Source organism: Lacerta agilis, chromosome 13 (assembly GCF_009819535.1).
Source record: "Lacerta agilis isolate rLacAgi1 chromosome 13, rLacAgi1.pri, whole genome shotgun sequence".
Taxonomy (NCBI): Eukaryota; Metazoa; Chordata; class Lepidosauria; order Squamata; family Lacertidae; genus Lacerta; species Lacerta agilis.
This window is the reverse complement of record NC_046324.1, coordinates 35,807,852-35,822,786: the sequence shown is the minus strand read 5'-3', so window position 1 is coordinate 35,822,786 and position 14,935 is coordinate 35,807,852. Positions and strand designations below refer to the sequence as shown.

The 14,935-nt window shown below is 40.5% G+C and overlaps 1 protein-coding gene across 7 annotated transcripts in view; it reads right to left on the bottom strand.

The window, feature by feature from the left end:
• Positions 1-14,935, bottom strand: part of LOC117056348 (ankyrin repeat and fibronectin type-III domain-containing protein 1-like) — a 371,686-nt gene that overhangs the window by 18,499 nt on the left and 338,252 nt on the right. For 6 of the 7 annotated variants that reach the window (XM_033166582.1, XM_033166581.1, XM_033166585.1 and 3 more), the window contains 7 exons: positions 13,009-13,122; positions 9,281-9,378; positions 7,051-7,141; positions 3,846-3,953; positions 1,090-1,189; positions 686-818; positions 177-296 (listed from right to left, as the gene is read on the bottom strand). In XM_033166582.1, the coding sequence (XP_033022473.1) occupies positions 177-296; positions 686-818; positions 1,090-1,189; positions 3,846-3,953; positions 7,051-7,141; positions 9,281-9,378; positions 13,009-13,122 (764 nt within the window). The remainder of the gene's footprint in view (positions 1-176; positions 297-685; positions 819-1,089; positions 1,190-3,845; positions 3,954-7,050; positions 7,142-9,280; positions 9,379-13,008; positions 13,123-14,935) is intronic. The other variant, XM_033166584.1, reaches the window with a different exon arrangement.

The following is a 14,935-nucleotide window of genomic DNA, read 5'->3' as shown; positions in this document are numbered from 1 at the left end:
TATATGAAGGGCATTAGATCTATCTAGCTGAAGTTCAGATCTAATGACCTAAATATCCATGCATTGACCTAAATATCCATGCATTGACCTAAATATCCATGCATTGAGCACCAGATGTATGAGTGATATGTGCCTAGCTGGCAAAATACCCATCTTTGGCACTCCTCTTTTCTTACCTGCATCTGTGAGATGGCCAGAAGCATCTTGAGACGTGTTTGCAGAATGCAGGAACACGATGATTGGGAGACAGTGACACACTGACGCAGCCACAGTATTTCATCCCACATGCACGATACCTACATCAAGTACAGCAACAGGTCATTCTAGGATTCTCAGGCCTGCCCAGTTTTATATACAGCAGGTATGGAGTTCCCCAAGTTCAGCATTTTTTTGAAATGAATAGAGGAAACATGTTTGCATCCTAACTAGAGTCCCTCTCTCTCTGCAACTGTGCACCTTTTCATATTGTGCTGTGCTAGGTTCCCTCTCCTTAAATTTATTTTTTTCTTAAGTAAAGTAACAATACTGTTTTTTACTTACTATAAATAGGAAGAGTCAAAGGAAAATGTTTCAATGGACTACAAAATATGTATTTAGATGTAAATTTATAATGTTCTATTAAACATATTTATTTAACCTTAAATAAAATGACACACATTCAAAAGTCAGCCTACTAAGCGGTCACCTTAGTGAACCAGAGAAAGTCCTGCATGAGCAGGCAAGAATAGGTGTCATCAATCTCGACCACAGGGATCTGATCCTCATGCGTGACCAATATGTTGTCATCCTTGTAGAATATTGATGCCAGATACAGGCCCCTGGGAAGAAAGAAAAAGTTAGCTTGGGAGGGATTCATCATCATCATCATAATCATAATCATCATCATTTTTACTGGGAAGTATTCTTTCCATCATGGTGAGGAGTGAGGAATGGAAAAAAGATACAGCAGCTTCCTTCCCTATTTCCCTTGTCCCCATGAAGTGCCTGCGAAACAGTGAAGTGACCCACACACCCGGTTTCTGGGGAACTCAACAAGTATAGCAAGGGAGTGCATAGGTGGACGGATGGCATATTCTCCCCCCACCTTACCTTTTCAGTGTTTTTAGGAATTTGCTGCCAGGGTGGAAGAGATACTTCAGACTCTTGGAGACAGAGTGTTTTCTGCTCTGTGGCTGATTCTTACAGGGTTCTGAGGAACAAAGCACATGGAGAAGGTATTACACAAACCATTATTTATACTACTGTCAACTCATCCTTTTTCTTATTACCTAGCCTTGTGTATATACTAAAGATTCAAGAAAAAGGCTAGGCTGGTTAGGTAAAATCAAGAAGATATGACATTCATTCCCACTTTCCCCCTTGGTGCAAACTATTACTATGCCAAATTCACATAGCTCCCCCTCCCCCTAGCTTTTGTGTGAGGGTTTCCCAGCACCTTTTCCCCTTGACCTCTCTTTTCTTCAGCTTTCTATGTTCCAGTCCCTCTTTTCTCTCAACACTTTACTATCACCCACATTCATTCTACAGGAACCTGCTGATTTTGTAGCATGCTAGCTATTTTGTTCTATTTTTCAGCCATGCTACCAACTGGATCCTTGCTTTCTTTCCACTGTTCCTTCTGTAACTAAGCCTTGTTCCTCAAAGGTTGTGAACATTCCATCTCTAGGGAGGGCTAGCAGACAAGCAACAACCAGTTTTTAACCTATTAAATATGTACAGAAGATAAGGATTGTAAAGCACAATTAAAGTTACATATATTACTTTAATTGTGCTATATAATTCTTGTTTCACTCATCTTAATAACCCTGTGAGGGATGTCGTAAGTATTTTAATTTAAAAAGCAGAAGATAATCAAAAGATCCAGCAATCTATGTTTGTTTGGGATTCAAAGAGAAGTAAAAAGTCATAATTGGATTTGTACCCTTAGATCACATAGATTGTCCCTATAGCAACTGCCTGTAGAACTTGAACCCAGTTCCCAAACAGACCACACTTAGCATACAAAAATCAGTTAACCCCAGTGCTCAAATTGCAAGGGAGCTAGAGGAGTCCCAGTCTCCTTTACCTTTTGTAATGGTACCATTAGCTATTGTTTCTAGAAGGGTATGAAGTATAACTTAGCTAAAATTTGGGGGAATTGGACAGCAAAAGATTTCATTGAGATGCTTCATAATTTTTCATCCATAAATAAGGGCTGGTTTACTCAGTTCAGTATTATGGCTCTGGTCAAGATTTGTTTATTGCATATCACAGTTATATTAGTCAGCAGATCCAGGTAGGAACAACAAGGAGGATGCAAGGGAAAGGCCTTGTCATCTGCTGTGAAAGCAGAGCTTCAACCAAGCTGGAAATTCTCATATAATTTACAAACTCATTTTTGAAACCAAGAATGATACTGGGACATCAGCTGCTAGCCTCAATCGACCCTGTGGTTATTTATATACACTCTCTTCTTGGTGCATAGAAAGTTGGCTTGATTATTTTTTTCGGAGGGTTTCAGCAGCTTATTTCCTTCATGAGCTTTCCCATAGAGCATGCATAGTTCTCCAAAATACAGCATTTGATTACTACAAAGATTTCAATGATTCTCTTAAAACCACTGGGAGCCTTGTGTACAGTAGCACCTCAGTTTATGTAACCCTCTGGTTACGTAAACTTCACGTTACGAAAGTGGCAAACCCGGAAATATCAGGCCGGGTTTTGCTGCATGTGCATGTGCAGAAGCGGTCTACCGCCACACACATGCACAGAACAGTGATCCTCGGGAAACCTCAGGATCTGGCCAGACCTCTGGAACGGATCCTGTTCGCAACTGGAGGTGCCACTGTATATTTAATAGACTTTTACCACTTTGTTGGGGGAATGGTACTGGTCAGATAAGACTGTCATCACTATAATGCGCAGAGGAATTTCCATAGGGTTCAACAGGAGTTTTCATTTAATATGCTAGCAGTGGCCTCATCTATTCACCATTTCTCCTTCCCATCAATTCCAATTCTTCCTTAGCAAACCATGAATGTGGGATGTAATCCACTGACAGCAGTCAAATACAACATTCCTTGTTTTGCTAGAGTGGACATGCAAGGGAATGTTTGGTCCAGCCAGTTGAAACTTCCTGTTCCTCCTGGCCTGGAGCATCCTTCCTTGCATGTGACTAGTGGGTAGGCGTGACCTGGTAAAAGGCCAAGGCATGCTGCCACTCTCTCTCCTTTTCCATCTTCCTTTCGTCCTGCGAACTTCTGGGAATGAACTGCTGGCTGCCAGCCAAGCAGTCCCTCAGGTCATCTCCCTTATGGGGTAACCCTGTTTTTATACGTTTGTAACTTTAAGCCTAAAGCCTGCCTTCAGGGATCACACTGTGCTCTGCCTGATTGTGAGTAAACTTCCTTTTTGTTATTTATGAATAAGACTGTGGTGTCTTTATTCTTTTAGGAGGGATTCAAGGGGTCTTACCAGGAAAATATTAGAACACATTTCAATCTGGACAAGCCAGATTGAATTGTGTATTGTGTATTTTAATGTATTTTAATATTTGTTGGAAGCTGCCCAGAGTAGCTGGGGAGACCCAGCCAGATGGGCAGGGTACAAATAACAAATTATTAATAATAATAATAATAATAATAATAATAATAATAATAATAATAAACTCACACGAGTTTGCAACTAGTTTTCTGCTGTGTAAAGAGGAATGCACTCTGCTCAGTAAAGGAACTTGCTAGTGCAAGTTAGGAAGGATATTAATAAACAACATATCCTTTCCTGCCACCCTGAACATTCCCACAATGAATAGGCTATTCAAGAGAACTGGTATCTAAACTGCCTATGGACACAAAAGTGGGACTCACCGTGACACACACATTGTTGATGCACCATCTTCACCTGGCTTAAAAGATTGTCCAAAGCTTCAGCTTGACCTCTTCGCCTTGGTGCCCGCCCATCATATTCTCTCCAGTCTGAAGTGGGAAGGAAATAAAAAAAATAAAATAAAATAAAATAAAATAAAATAAAATAAAATAATAAAATAAAATAAAATAAAATAAAATAAAATAAAATAAAATAAAATAAAATAAAATAAAATAAAATAAATAGAGAAATAGCAGCAGAAGCTGTTAGGAGATCCAATCCATTACAATATCCCCCCCCCCTCACACTTGTTTCATACCCATAGTACACTACAGAACAGCTTTATGGACAAAACATTGCTCAAAACACAATTGATCTAGTGACACTAAAAGCTAGACTTGATGAATGGAGATGAAGATCATCACCATTTGAAAGCCTTAGTCTTAGTGGTTTTCAATTTACAGGTCAGACCCACAACTGGGTCCAATCCTTACCTAAATGGATCAAACTAGCAATAGCACCACTACCAACTTTTGTATGATCATTTTCGATCTTAAGACCTGGTTTGCACATAATACCAAATCATGAATGAGCAAGCATGAGGGTTCCTGACACAAATAGTGTGGCTGCATCCCTCTGTCATGCAACTGCCATGCTATCTGGGGCTAAGCCATGTCATTATGTCTGAACCTGGGCTCATGGTTTGTCTCTGCCAGACAGATCATGAGTGGTAAACCAAGAACAAACCTTGGTTACAGCTTGTAGTTTGCCTGGAGCGAGACACCTTAAGCCTGGATTTAGACATAATATTAAGCCACACCATGGTTTAGCCCTGGGTAGCACAACAAGGAAAGGACTGGGGAAGGAATAAAATCCTCACTGGTGACCCACATGCTTGCTTGTTCATGCTAAGACATGGTTTGGCTTAGTGTTACATGCTAAGTAGGTCTTAATTGGTTTAAGATTAAAAAAGAGAAAGAGGTGACTGTAGGAAATGGGGGAAAGGGGAAGAACACAGAGGAAAAATATGGGTATGTACAGTAAAACATTAACAGCCAGTTTCATACTGTAGGTTGATGTTTAAAAAGTCCTGACTTTGCTAAGATGGAAGATAACTATTTAAGACTATATCTGCAGTATGACTAGGGTTACATATACTGTAGTCCTTGTTTTAGAAATCAAAATTCTGCACTGTAGTACCCCAAGTTCTGGAGCAAGGAAAATCATATTATGTATTTTGAATAAATCACACTAATTAAAGAAAAATCAGTATATTTATTTATGTTCTATTAATTATCATGCTGTTAGGCATGGAGCTATGAGAAGCATTGCAGCCCCATCCCCTGATAACTGGAAATTGTATTCAGCTTCTGGGATTTCACCAAGCCAACATGTTTTAAAGTATATCACTGAAATCCAAAGTCTAGTACTGTAACTGTATTTCTTGTTTTAATGAATGCTGAGATTTAAAGATGCCGATTCTTTCACATAATAACAATTTCTCTTATTTAGCACAGAAATGCCAATAGCTTTACATGAGAGTTCAGTCTTAAGAGGTGCATGTTATGCAATACAGAAGCAATAACCCAAAAGCAGTAACCACTGGTGGTAACTGCTCATAAGGGTGATGGAATTTAACAGCTGCCGCCAGTAGGAGGAGATGACAAATCATAGTAACAAACAAGGTTGGGTCTGTTGTAGCTCTTTTCAGTATTTCTGCAGCCACATGTCGGCTGCTGGTCTTCAAATGGGCAGAAGTTTCTTCATACTAATGGTGAGAGTTAAACTCACCTAGACAAATAAATAAATAGAAACTCTTCCTTGTGCTTCTTAGTTATGAGGTGGCAGAGCTACTGAGCAGCACAGGCTAGTGTGGGGGAAGCAGCCCTTTTACATTAACTTTACATTAATTGGTTTATACACTCCCCTGTGCTGCTGTTTTCCATGGAAAGATCAGCTCTGTTAACTTTGGCTGAGGCCTGGTGCTATTTTTAGGTGCTTTAAAAACACCCAGGGAGGTGCTGCACACTTTTACGTGACAAAAGTTGGTTATTTTTATTTAGGGGAGAAATATTTTCTTTAAAATTTGAAAGCAAGGAATAAATTACTTTCTAACTCAGGCTGGAATGTTATAGTTACATACTATATTATACAACCCAAAGCTAAAGGACCTAATCCATCGATCTGAGCTCCATTAACTTCCAATTTGGTCATGATGGATTTGCATCCCTGGACCACATGGACTGTCCTTAAAGGTATTGCCTTTGGTTGATGGAGCAAGATGTGTAATTAGCAGAGGAAAGAATGACATACAGTTGTTTAACTATGAATGTCTCATCGTGTTAGAGAATGATTGACCATGAAAGACACAATTTACATCTCTTTAAGTTGTACACAACAGCAGCAGCATTATTTACAGAAACCTTGTCTTGTGTTGGCTGTTGTTAAAGGGATGGAAATCCTTCTTGGCCTCAGTGACAGGAATTCTAACTGCATTGTAAACAGGGGGAAATATAACTATTAAGTTTGGGATTTTTCTTTTACTTCAATTCGGCTTTGCTGTATTATGTGCATTTCATCCCAGTTACACTGGGATGAAAATCATACATCACCTTCATTGAGCCTGTGAATGGGGGCATTTTCTGCCACTTTCTCAGGGGAGAAGGAAAATTGATACATTTTAGGGGACACAGGTGTATGTATACCTATGCAAGATGAGATGGCAGAAGGCTTCCTTATGCTGCCATGGGAATCCCTGAGGGGAATGTTAATTTGTAGGACTTTGGTGTTTCAGATAACCAGAATTTGGAGACACTATGTTCTGGTGTTTGTGTGCTGTGTGCTGCGTGACTTACAGTATATCCAGGGTATACCTCTCTTCCATCACCACTGTTGTTACATTTCAAACGGGGACAGTGTGTTTGTAAGTCAATTACAAATGGGGCATATTTCAAATGGGGACAGTGTGTTTGTAAATCAATCCCTGCTTTTTCTTTAAAAAAATTGCAATTCTCATAAAATTATCTTTGAATAGTCCATGAAAGTTGGTGCCATAATAATTATTTTAGTCTTCAGAATGCCACAGGACCCTTTGTTATATACCATTGAGTGCTCACTAAGCTCTAAAACATGAGCAAGACCAGTAAACTAGCCTTACGGTATGAACAATGAGGTGTATGTTTGATGCTCCCTGATGTTTCCACTTACTTGATGGAATAGCAAAGGGTGGTACTGAAGTTTGCGGAGGTCCCCATCCCTTCATGTTGTAGGCAGATACTTGGACGTAGTAAGCTGTACCCTGTAGGGAAAGGAATAAGGAGGCACATGGACTAGAGAAAACCTTGTTGCTCAGAACGGCGAAGGGTGGTTTCAGTTTCCCTTCCACTAATATAGTCACCAGGTGCTCTCCATTATATGTCATTATTGAAAAAGAGGGAGGATGTGGAGCAATACTGCCTATGGCCTATGAACTTGCAGAAGCAGTGCAAGTCATCACCATCTTGCAGTCTTTCTGTCTTCTCCTGTGTCATGGGTTTAGACTAAAGTTGCTGATAAACTCCAGAATAACTCAGATAGTCTGACAGATTTTGGAAGTTCAGCTTTTGCAGATTTAATTTCTGATTGAATTTAGACAAGCTGTAGTCTGTATCATATCTGATTAAAAATGAAATCAGATTAGGACTTCAGGGTAGCACTGCAGCTCCACAGAAGTCTCTAAACCCTGCCGTGATATTTGTGCTGTGTGCCAGGCCAAGAGGACTCAGCATATTCCACATCCTTCCTACCACAAATGGAAACTCTACTAACCCTCCCATTTCATATTACTTAAGTGGGACTCATTTGTGATGTGATGATAGAAGCAGAGTTTAATGATGTTGTCTTGCATTAGAAATACCCAAAGATCATATTCAGATCTAATCCAAGTCCACAGAAACTTTCTGGATGTCCAGCACATACCCAGGAAATAAATCTGAATTCCCTTCTGCATCCAGTGTTACCCCATAACATTGCCAAAAAAATATTTGTTCTGTATTCAGTTCCTGGATGCATAATATTGCCCTAAAATAGGAATGACTGCTGGTCACGCCCAGTAAAGCAGTCTAGACAGCCTTCAGTCTGTACCAAATTATCTTGAGTCCCAACCCCCAACTTGATTGTTCCTATCAGTTCAGTTCCACATGTAGAGTATGTCTTTCCTATTAAATGTATGATCAAAATCAATCCAACTTTTATTTTGGGCCACAGCCAATTGAACCATGTCAGCTGATTGTCAGCCTAGTGATATGACATAACTAGCTTCACAAGCAAACATTTCCATTGGCTATATTGTGTATAATCTAAGTTTTCTTAGGAGGATAAGGGAGCAGAGCAAGCCTACAGGCCATTTGTTGCAAAATCATATCCCTCTGCAGCTCCCAGTCTCGCCTCCCCCACAACTTGCTGTTGTTCAGAAGTCTGGCTCCTGTTTGAGCTCTTGGAAGCTGTCCACCACACAATGGGAAGGGGACAGCTGACAGGCAGTGTGGGTCCTGCAGTTCCCAGAGAGATAAAACTGCAGGGGTGGGGGGCAGGTCCCAGCCAACCCATGACCTCCATACACTTGAGGGTTGGAGTGGAGTCACTGATTCTCATCTCCAATTAGCCATGGAGCTGGTGGAGAGTTTGATCTTTGCAGGTGGTGGGGGTATAAGATTTATTGGCTTCGGGTGGGGGGTGAGAAGGAGTGCCATTGGGTGGAAATCACAGAAAAAACTATGGATCACACGGTTTAGTGACTAAAGCTCAACTGCAAGACCCTGAGATTTCAGCCTGGGGATGGCTGCTCCTTCCCATGCAATGCATACGCTGAAAGCTATGAACTGCTCCTGGCATTTAGCATGCTGCATTTATTGGGGAAATGGTAACTGTAAACAAATTATTATTATTACTTTCTAAAGATACTATTTTTATTATGTCTGCATTAAATGTTTCCTAATTGTTTGACAGCCTTATCACGTCTTTGCAAAATCATATGGATAGCCAGTGTGGGGAAATGAGTGGGGAAGCAAGAAGAAGGGAAGAAAGTGGTACCAAAAGAACAGCCCTGAAATTACAAATGTGTTCACAACAACAGGCAAAAATAGTTGCACAAGAAGCACGTCTCAAAACTCATGAAAAGAGGCCAAACACATTTCAGGGAACTTAAAATGGCTACTTGCATGCAGTTAACTTAATAAGTTCAGTGTTGTGTGAAGAAGTACCAATCCCTGAAATGGACACTTTACTTAAGAAAAGCATTCAGACACCCTCATATTCTGGTTGTGTGGTGGGCAGAGGTTCACTGCAGTTAGCTTGCACTTTGGTGAATTAGAACAAGAAGTATGGGGTGGAGGGATCAATTGGGGTCATTCCCTGAAGTACCCTTGTGGCTCAGCACACAGGACGGTAACTTACTCACCGAGAGGAGGCCATGGATGGTGATATGTAGGTTTTTCAGCTTGTTGATCACCACTTCACCCAGCGGTGGGGAGAAGGTGGGGGAGCAGCTCCATTCGACTGCAAACAAAGGAAAAGCACAGCCACTCCATCAGTAATTGGGAGTCTTTCATCAGTAAGGCAAAGGATGTAGTGCTTGGCAGTCAGTCAGGGCTAGATTAGAAAGCTAGGCTGCCAGGGATGGTACAGCTGCTGTAAGGGGATTGACTGTGAAACTGAAGAATCGGCTACAGTGGGACCAGCTGTGCATACTGGAAAAATGTATTGAGAAAAAAGGCATGGAAGAGCTGGGGGGCGGGGAGGAAAGGTGTCAATTGAGAGAAAGAGAGAGAGTGCAACAACAGGGCACACCTTTTCATATTCAAAGGACTTAACTCCCTGCCAAATGTGCAGTGCAGGAGCTGCACACAGCGCAGCAGAGAAGTCTCCATAGCTAGGGTTACTTCAACTCTTTATCTCACAGCACAGGAGATGTAACAGAAAGAGTTAAAGGCAAAAAGGCAGGCCAAAAGATGAACAGTCAAGCTGATGAACCCAGAGATAAAAGAGAGAGCACAACAGATGGACCAAACAAAGGCAACAGAGAGAGGGTGGGAAATAGACAAAGTAGATTAAGTGGCAGGATTTGGTGGAGACTGGTAAAGGAAAATTCTTCTGAAAGCCAAAGTTATGATGACAGGACACAAAGGATTTAAACTGCTGGGAATTCTATGTTGAGGGAGCAGGTGTTGAAGCCAAAATGGGACATGCTTTTATGGGATCCAAATAGCCTGAAGATGGGACAGAGTTATGACATTCAACTTGAGTGAGCACTTGGGAAGACTTTTCTAAAACTTTTAGCAAAAAGCAACTTGCCTAGTGTAGAACCACCACCATTTAGACACTACCATAAATCAGCCACATATTTCCTTCTCACATTGCAGAAGAAGTATAAGGCACTTTCTACCAAATTTCCAGAATAGCAGATTCTGGAGAAGTCGTGAGACTGATTCATGTCACAAGTGGCCACCAACCGAGATGGACTAGAAGAAAGGCATGAAAATATTTCAAATTCAACAACTAGAAAACTTAAGGTCAGTAATCTCCATGAATTATGCAAATTTGGTGTGTTCATAATGTCTAAATATTTCAAATCAGTTTGCAAAATTATGAAGAGATTGGCAGTAACTGAGATGAAACTGCACACAGGAACTGCCACATGAAACCCTGGACTATTTATTTACTTAGGTAATCTCTTAGCCTTTCTTTAGGCAGAAGTCCTAAAGTAAGTAACATAAAATAATTTTTAAACAACTACAATAAACCAAAGAAAACAAACAGTAAGCATATCTTCCATAATTCAGTTTAAACTCTTGTGTGCCTGTGCAAATAAAAATAGAGAAAAACAGAGGGAAGGGAATTCCAGAGGTGGTGCTTATAACTGAGAAGGCCTTATCTCTTATCATCACTCATCTTCTGATCCTAGACAGCAGCTCAGCACTTCCACAGCTTCCCCTGAGGTGACTGAACAGGATAAACAGCTGGGTATAATCTGCATTCTGATGACATCTCATCACAGATCCTGGCATGAACTCAGTGGTTTCATGTATACGTTAAAACAGCATAGGGGATAAAGAAGAGTCCCACAATGCAATGGATCAGACGAATCAAAATGCCTTCTAGACTCAAACAGAAGCACAGTGCCCTTCATTCCCATACTGGACAGTTAGTCCAGAAAGAGATGTTTAAAGGTACTGAACACCACAGAAAGGTCCAGGAGAATCAGCAAGGTCATACTTTCCTGATTTATCTCCTGGCATATATCATCCATCAGGATGACCAAAGGTGTTTCTGTATCAGATCCCACCCTGACACTAAATTGAAATAATGGTCTATAAACAACTAGCTGTTATTTCCTGGGTTCAGTGAAGGGTTCCCCCCCCCCAGGAGCCACAACACAACTGCCTTCTTCAAGGTGACTGAGAAGAGCCACTTTTGCAAGCTGGCCTTTATAACATCCAGGAACAAACCTGTCAACCCTCTGCAAACAGCAAACTATAAAGCAAACTAGGCAAGTTATAGTAGATGATACGCTTCCAAGCACCTATCAGTGTCGGACCTCAATAATCAAAATTCATCCAACAATATTCAACTAGATAGTGTTCTGGAATTATGAACAGACTGTATTTCAAGAACTGTGGTATCCAAATTGCTGTAGATGTAAGCAATTTTATCCTCAAAGAGCCTACTACTCTTAGCAGGCATCTAAGTGTTCCTGAACATGGGAAAGATCTTGGGCTATATTGGGCAGCAAGTTGAGGATGCAATGGGGAAGCAGAAATATTGCTTCATTGCCAACACCACTACAGAGTAGGCTTGAAAGATGGTCCCCCAAGGCCTTCTGAAATGGCCCATACATGCCAGGCCAGCACTTTCTCCCAGAAATATGAATAATTTATTTTTATTATGGCTCATCTGGCATTCAACAACAGCACCATTAGGTCTGATGTGTTGATAGCAAGGTCATGTATTTCACAAAGGCTGGAAGAAGGACTGCAGTGGGAGACGGTCACTTCATTCCTGACCTTCTTTAATTATTTGAAAGCATTTTTACCCTGTTCCTTAGCCAAACAGACTCAAACAGTAGTCTACAAAGATTAGTAGTAAGGCAGTCCCTGCCCTCAGGTTCATAATCTATACATCTAAGTGGCCTTTCTACCCCCACCCCATTTTTGCTACAACCTGCTCATAAAGATTTCCACAGGGACATCCCTCACTTTGATAATTTCATTGTGCAGGAGCATCATAAAACCAACCAATCAAGGGCACCAAAGCAGCCTTCCTTGAGCTCTATATAATAATGTGCCTGGTGTACAGTCTAAATATATAGCAGCTTCCGATGTTCCATGAGTAAAGCAGGGAGATGGGTAGGGAGGCCATATAGGTTATGGTGCCTGGGCCTTTAAAATAGATTGGTTTGACAAATCTTCAGACTCTCTCAACAACCAACAGGCTAGGACAATGTAACTTTTGAAACTAGGCCTGAGATTATGTAATCCATCAGATTGGTCTATTATAATCATAATTCATATAGCACCCAAAGTATTCTAGGAACTGTAAAAAGATTTATGACCGGACAGTCCCTGCCTGCAGACCTTCAAATCTTAAAAGACATGAAACAAAAAGAAAAAAAGATAACTTGCCACATCTTAACAAGTTACAATTGCCTTTAAAAATATTTATTATATGTTACGCAAGCTCTTCATAAAATTAATATATAATTAATTATTTTTAAAGGCAATGGTAACTGATTAAGGCTTGGAGGATGCGTAGATGGATCAGTAAATGATGTCCATCCCCCAGTCATTATGGCAGTTGTACTATATATGTTGTGTGATATAATTGTATGTAAGCAGATTTTAGACTTTGTAAACTACGGTTCAGTACCACTGAACTATGCTGATGCATTCTTTTTTTCTCTTTGGAGCTTCACATCTTCAATGTATATCCATAAATTATTCACCTCAAAACGACAGGCAACAAATAATTCAGAAAATGTGAATTTTGGAACTGAATCAGTGGGCCCTCAGGAATTTACTTGGATCAGATTCCCAGTCAAGAAGGATTGTTCCAAAAGAAAAAAAATCAATTCACAGGTCCCTGTAAGTTTAATTCTTGGGTAATATAGTTCTGAGCATCCTTTGGATTTACCTTTATATTTGGTGACTATGGCTGAATTGACACTTAGGGGCTCCTGGAAGGAAACATCCACAGAAGTGCTGCTGGCCACTGAAAGGTGAACATTCATGGGTGGATCTGGAACCCCTGAGAACAGATAGCACAGGTATAAGGAGGGACAGATCCTGGTGTATCAAGGCTTCTGTAGAAGGAATAAATCTTCAATATAAGCCTAATTTACAACTTAACTGCCAGTCAGAATGATCACAAGAACAGACTCTGTTATGAGGCGAGGCAGGAAGGTATGTTTCCTTTGCAAAATAAAATAAAATAAATTCTGAGAAGAGATATGATGGCAATTTGCATGCACAGAGATGGGTTCAATCAGCAGAAGATGCAAGACCAAAGAATCCCCCCTTAGGTTCAGTACTCAGATTATGTGGCATAGGTAGGGAACCCTTAATGAAATCCACAAGCTGCACCCCACCTCCCACAACTGTAGCCAAATCATACTCCTCTAAGTTTGCCTTCTAATGACAGTAGCTAAAAGAGCCATTACAAAACATAAGAGACAGACCTCCCTTTGCAAGTCAAGACATTGTAGAGTCTTAAGATTTTTTTATCTCCCCCACCCTAAAGAATCAGCCATTGCTACAAGTGAGAACATGACACCAAAAATAGTCAACTTGTCATACAGAAAAGTGAGGGAAACATTTTCTTTTGTGAAACTTAGCACCTGGATTGGCATCCATAGTCTAGGGGTCACTATGATAATTATATCTGAGCTAAGAAATTAATGCTTCTGAAATATCAAATGGGCTAGAAAGGTGGCAAAAGGTTGCTTTTATTTGCAGCAGCCACTGATATTTGGGCCATCTGAATATGTTCTACTAAACTCATTAATTGAGTTTAATGTAGCGAAAGGAAAGTCCAATGCTGTAAAGAAAAGTATTGCATAGGAACCTGGAATGTAAGAACCATGAACCTTGGTAAGCTGGATGTGGTAAAAAATGAGATGGCAAGAATAAACATTGACATCCTAGGCATCAGTGAACTAAAATGGACAGGAATGGGCGAATTCAGTTCGGATGACTATCATATCTACTACTGTGGGCAGGAATCCCGTAAAAGAAATGGAGTGGCCCTCATAGTCAACAAAAGAGTGGCGAAAGCTGTACTGGGATGCAACTTCAAAAATGATAGAATGATCTCGATACGAATCCAAGGCAGTCCTTTTAACATCACAGTAATCCAAGTTTATGCACCAACTACCAGTGCTGAAGAAACCGAAATTGATCAATTCTATGAAGACTTACAACACCTTATAGAAATGACACCAAAGAAGGATGTTCTTCTCATTATAGGGGATTGGAATGCTAAAGTAGGAAGTCAAGAGATAAAAGGAACAACTGGCAAGTTTGGCCTTGGAGATCAAAATGAAGCAGGGCAAAGGCTAATAGAGTTCTGTCAAGAGAACAAGCTGGTCATCACAAACACTCTTTTCCAACAACACAAGAGACGACTCTACACATGGACATCACCAGATGGGCAACATCGAAATCAGATTGATTATATTCTCTGCAGCCAAAGATGGAGAAGCTCTATACACTCAGCAAAAACAAGACCTGGAGCTGACTGTGGCTCAGATCATCAGCTTCTTATAGCAAAATTCCAGCTTAAACTGAAGAAAGTAGGAAAAACCACTGGGCCAGTAAGATTCAATCTAAATCAAATTCCTTATGAATACACAGTTGAAGTGAAGAACAGGTTCAAGGATTTAGATTTGGTGGATAGAGTACCTGAAGAACTGTGGATGGAGGCTCGTAACATTATACAGGAGACAGCAACGAAAACTATCCCAATGAAAAAGAAATGCAAGAAAGCAAAGTGGCTGACCAATGAGGCCTTACAAATAGCGGGGGAGAGAAGACAAGCAAAATGCGAAGGAGATCGTGAAAGA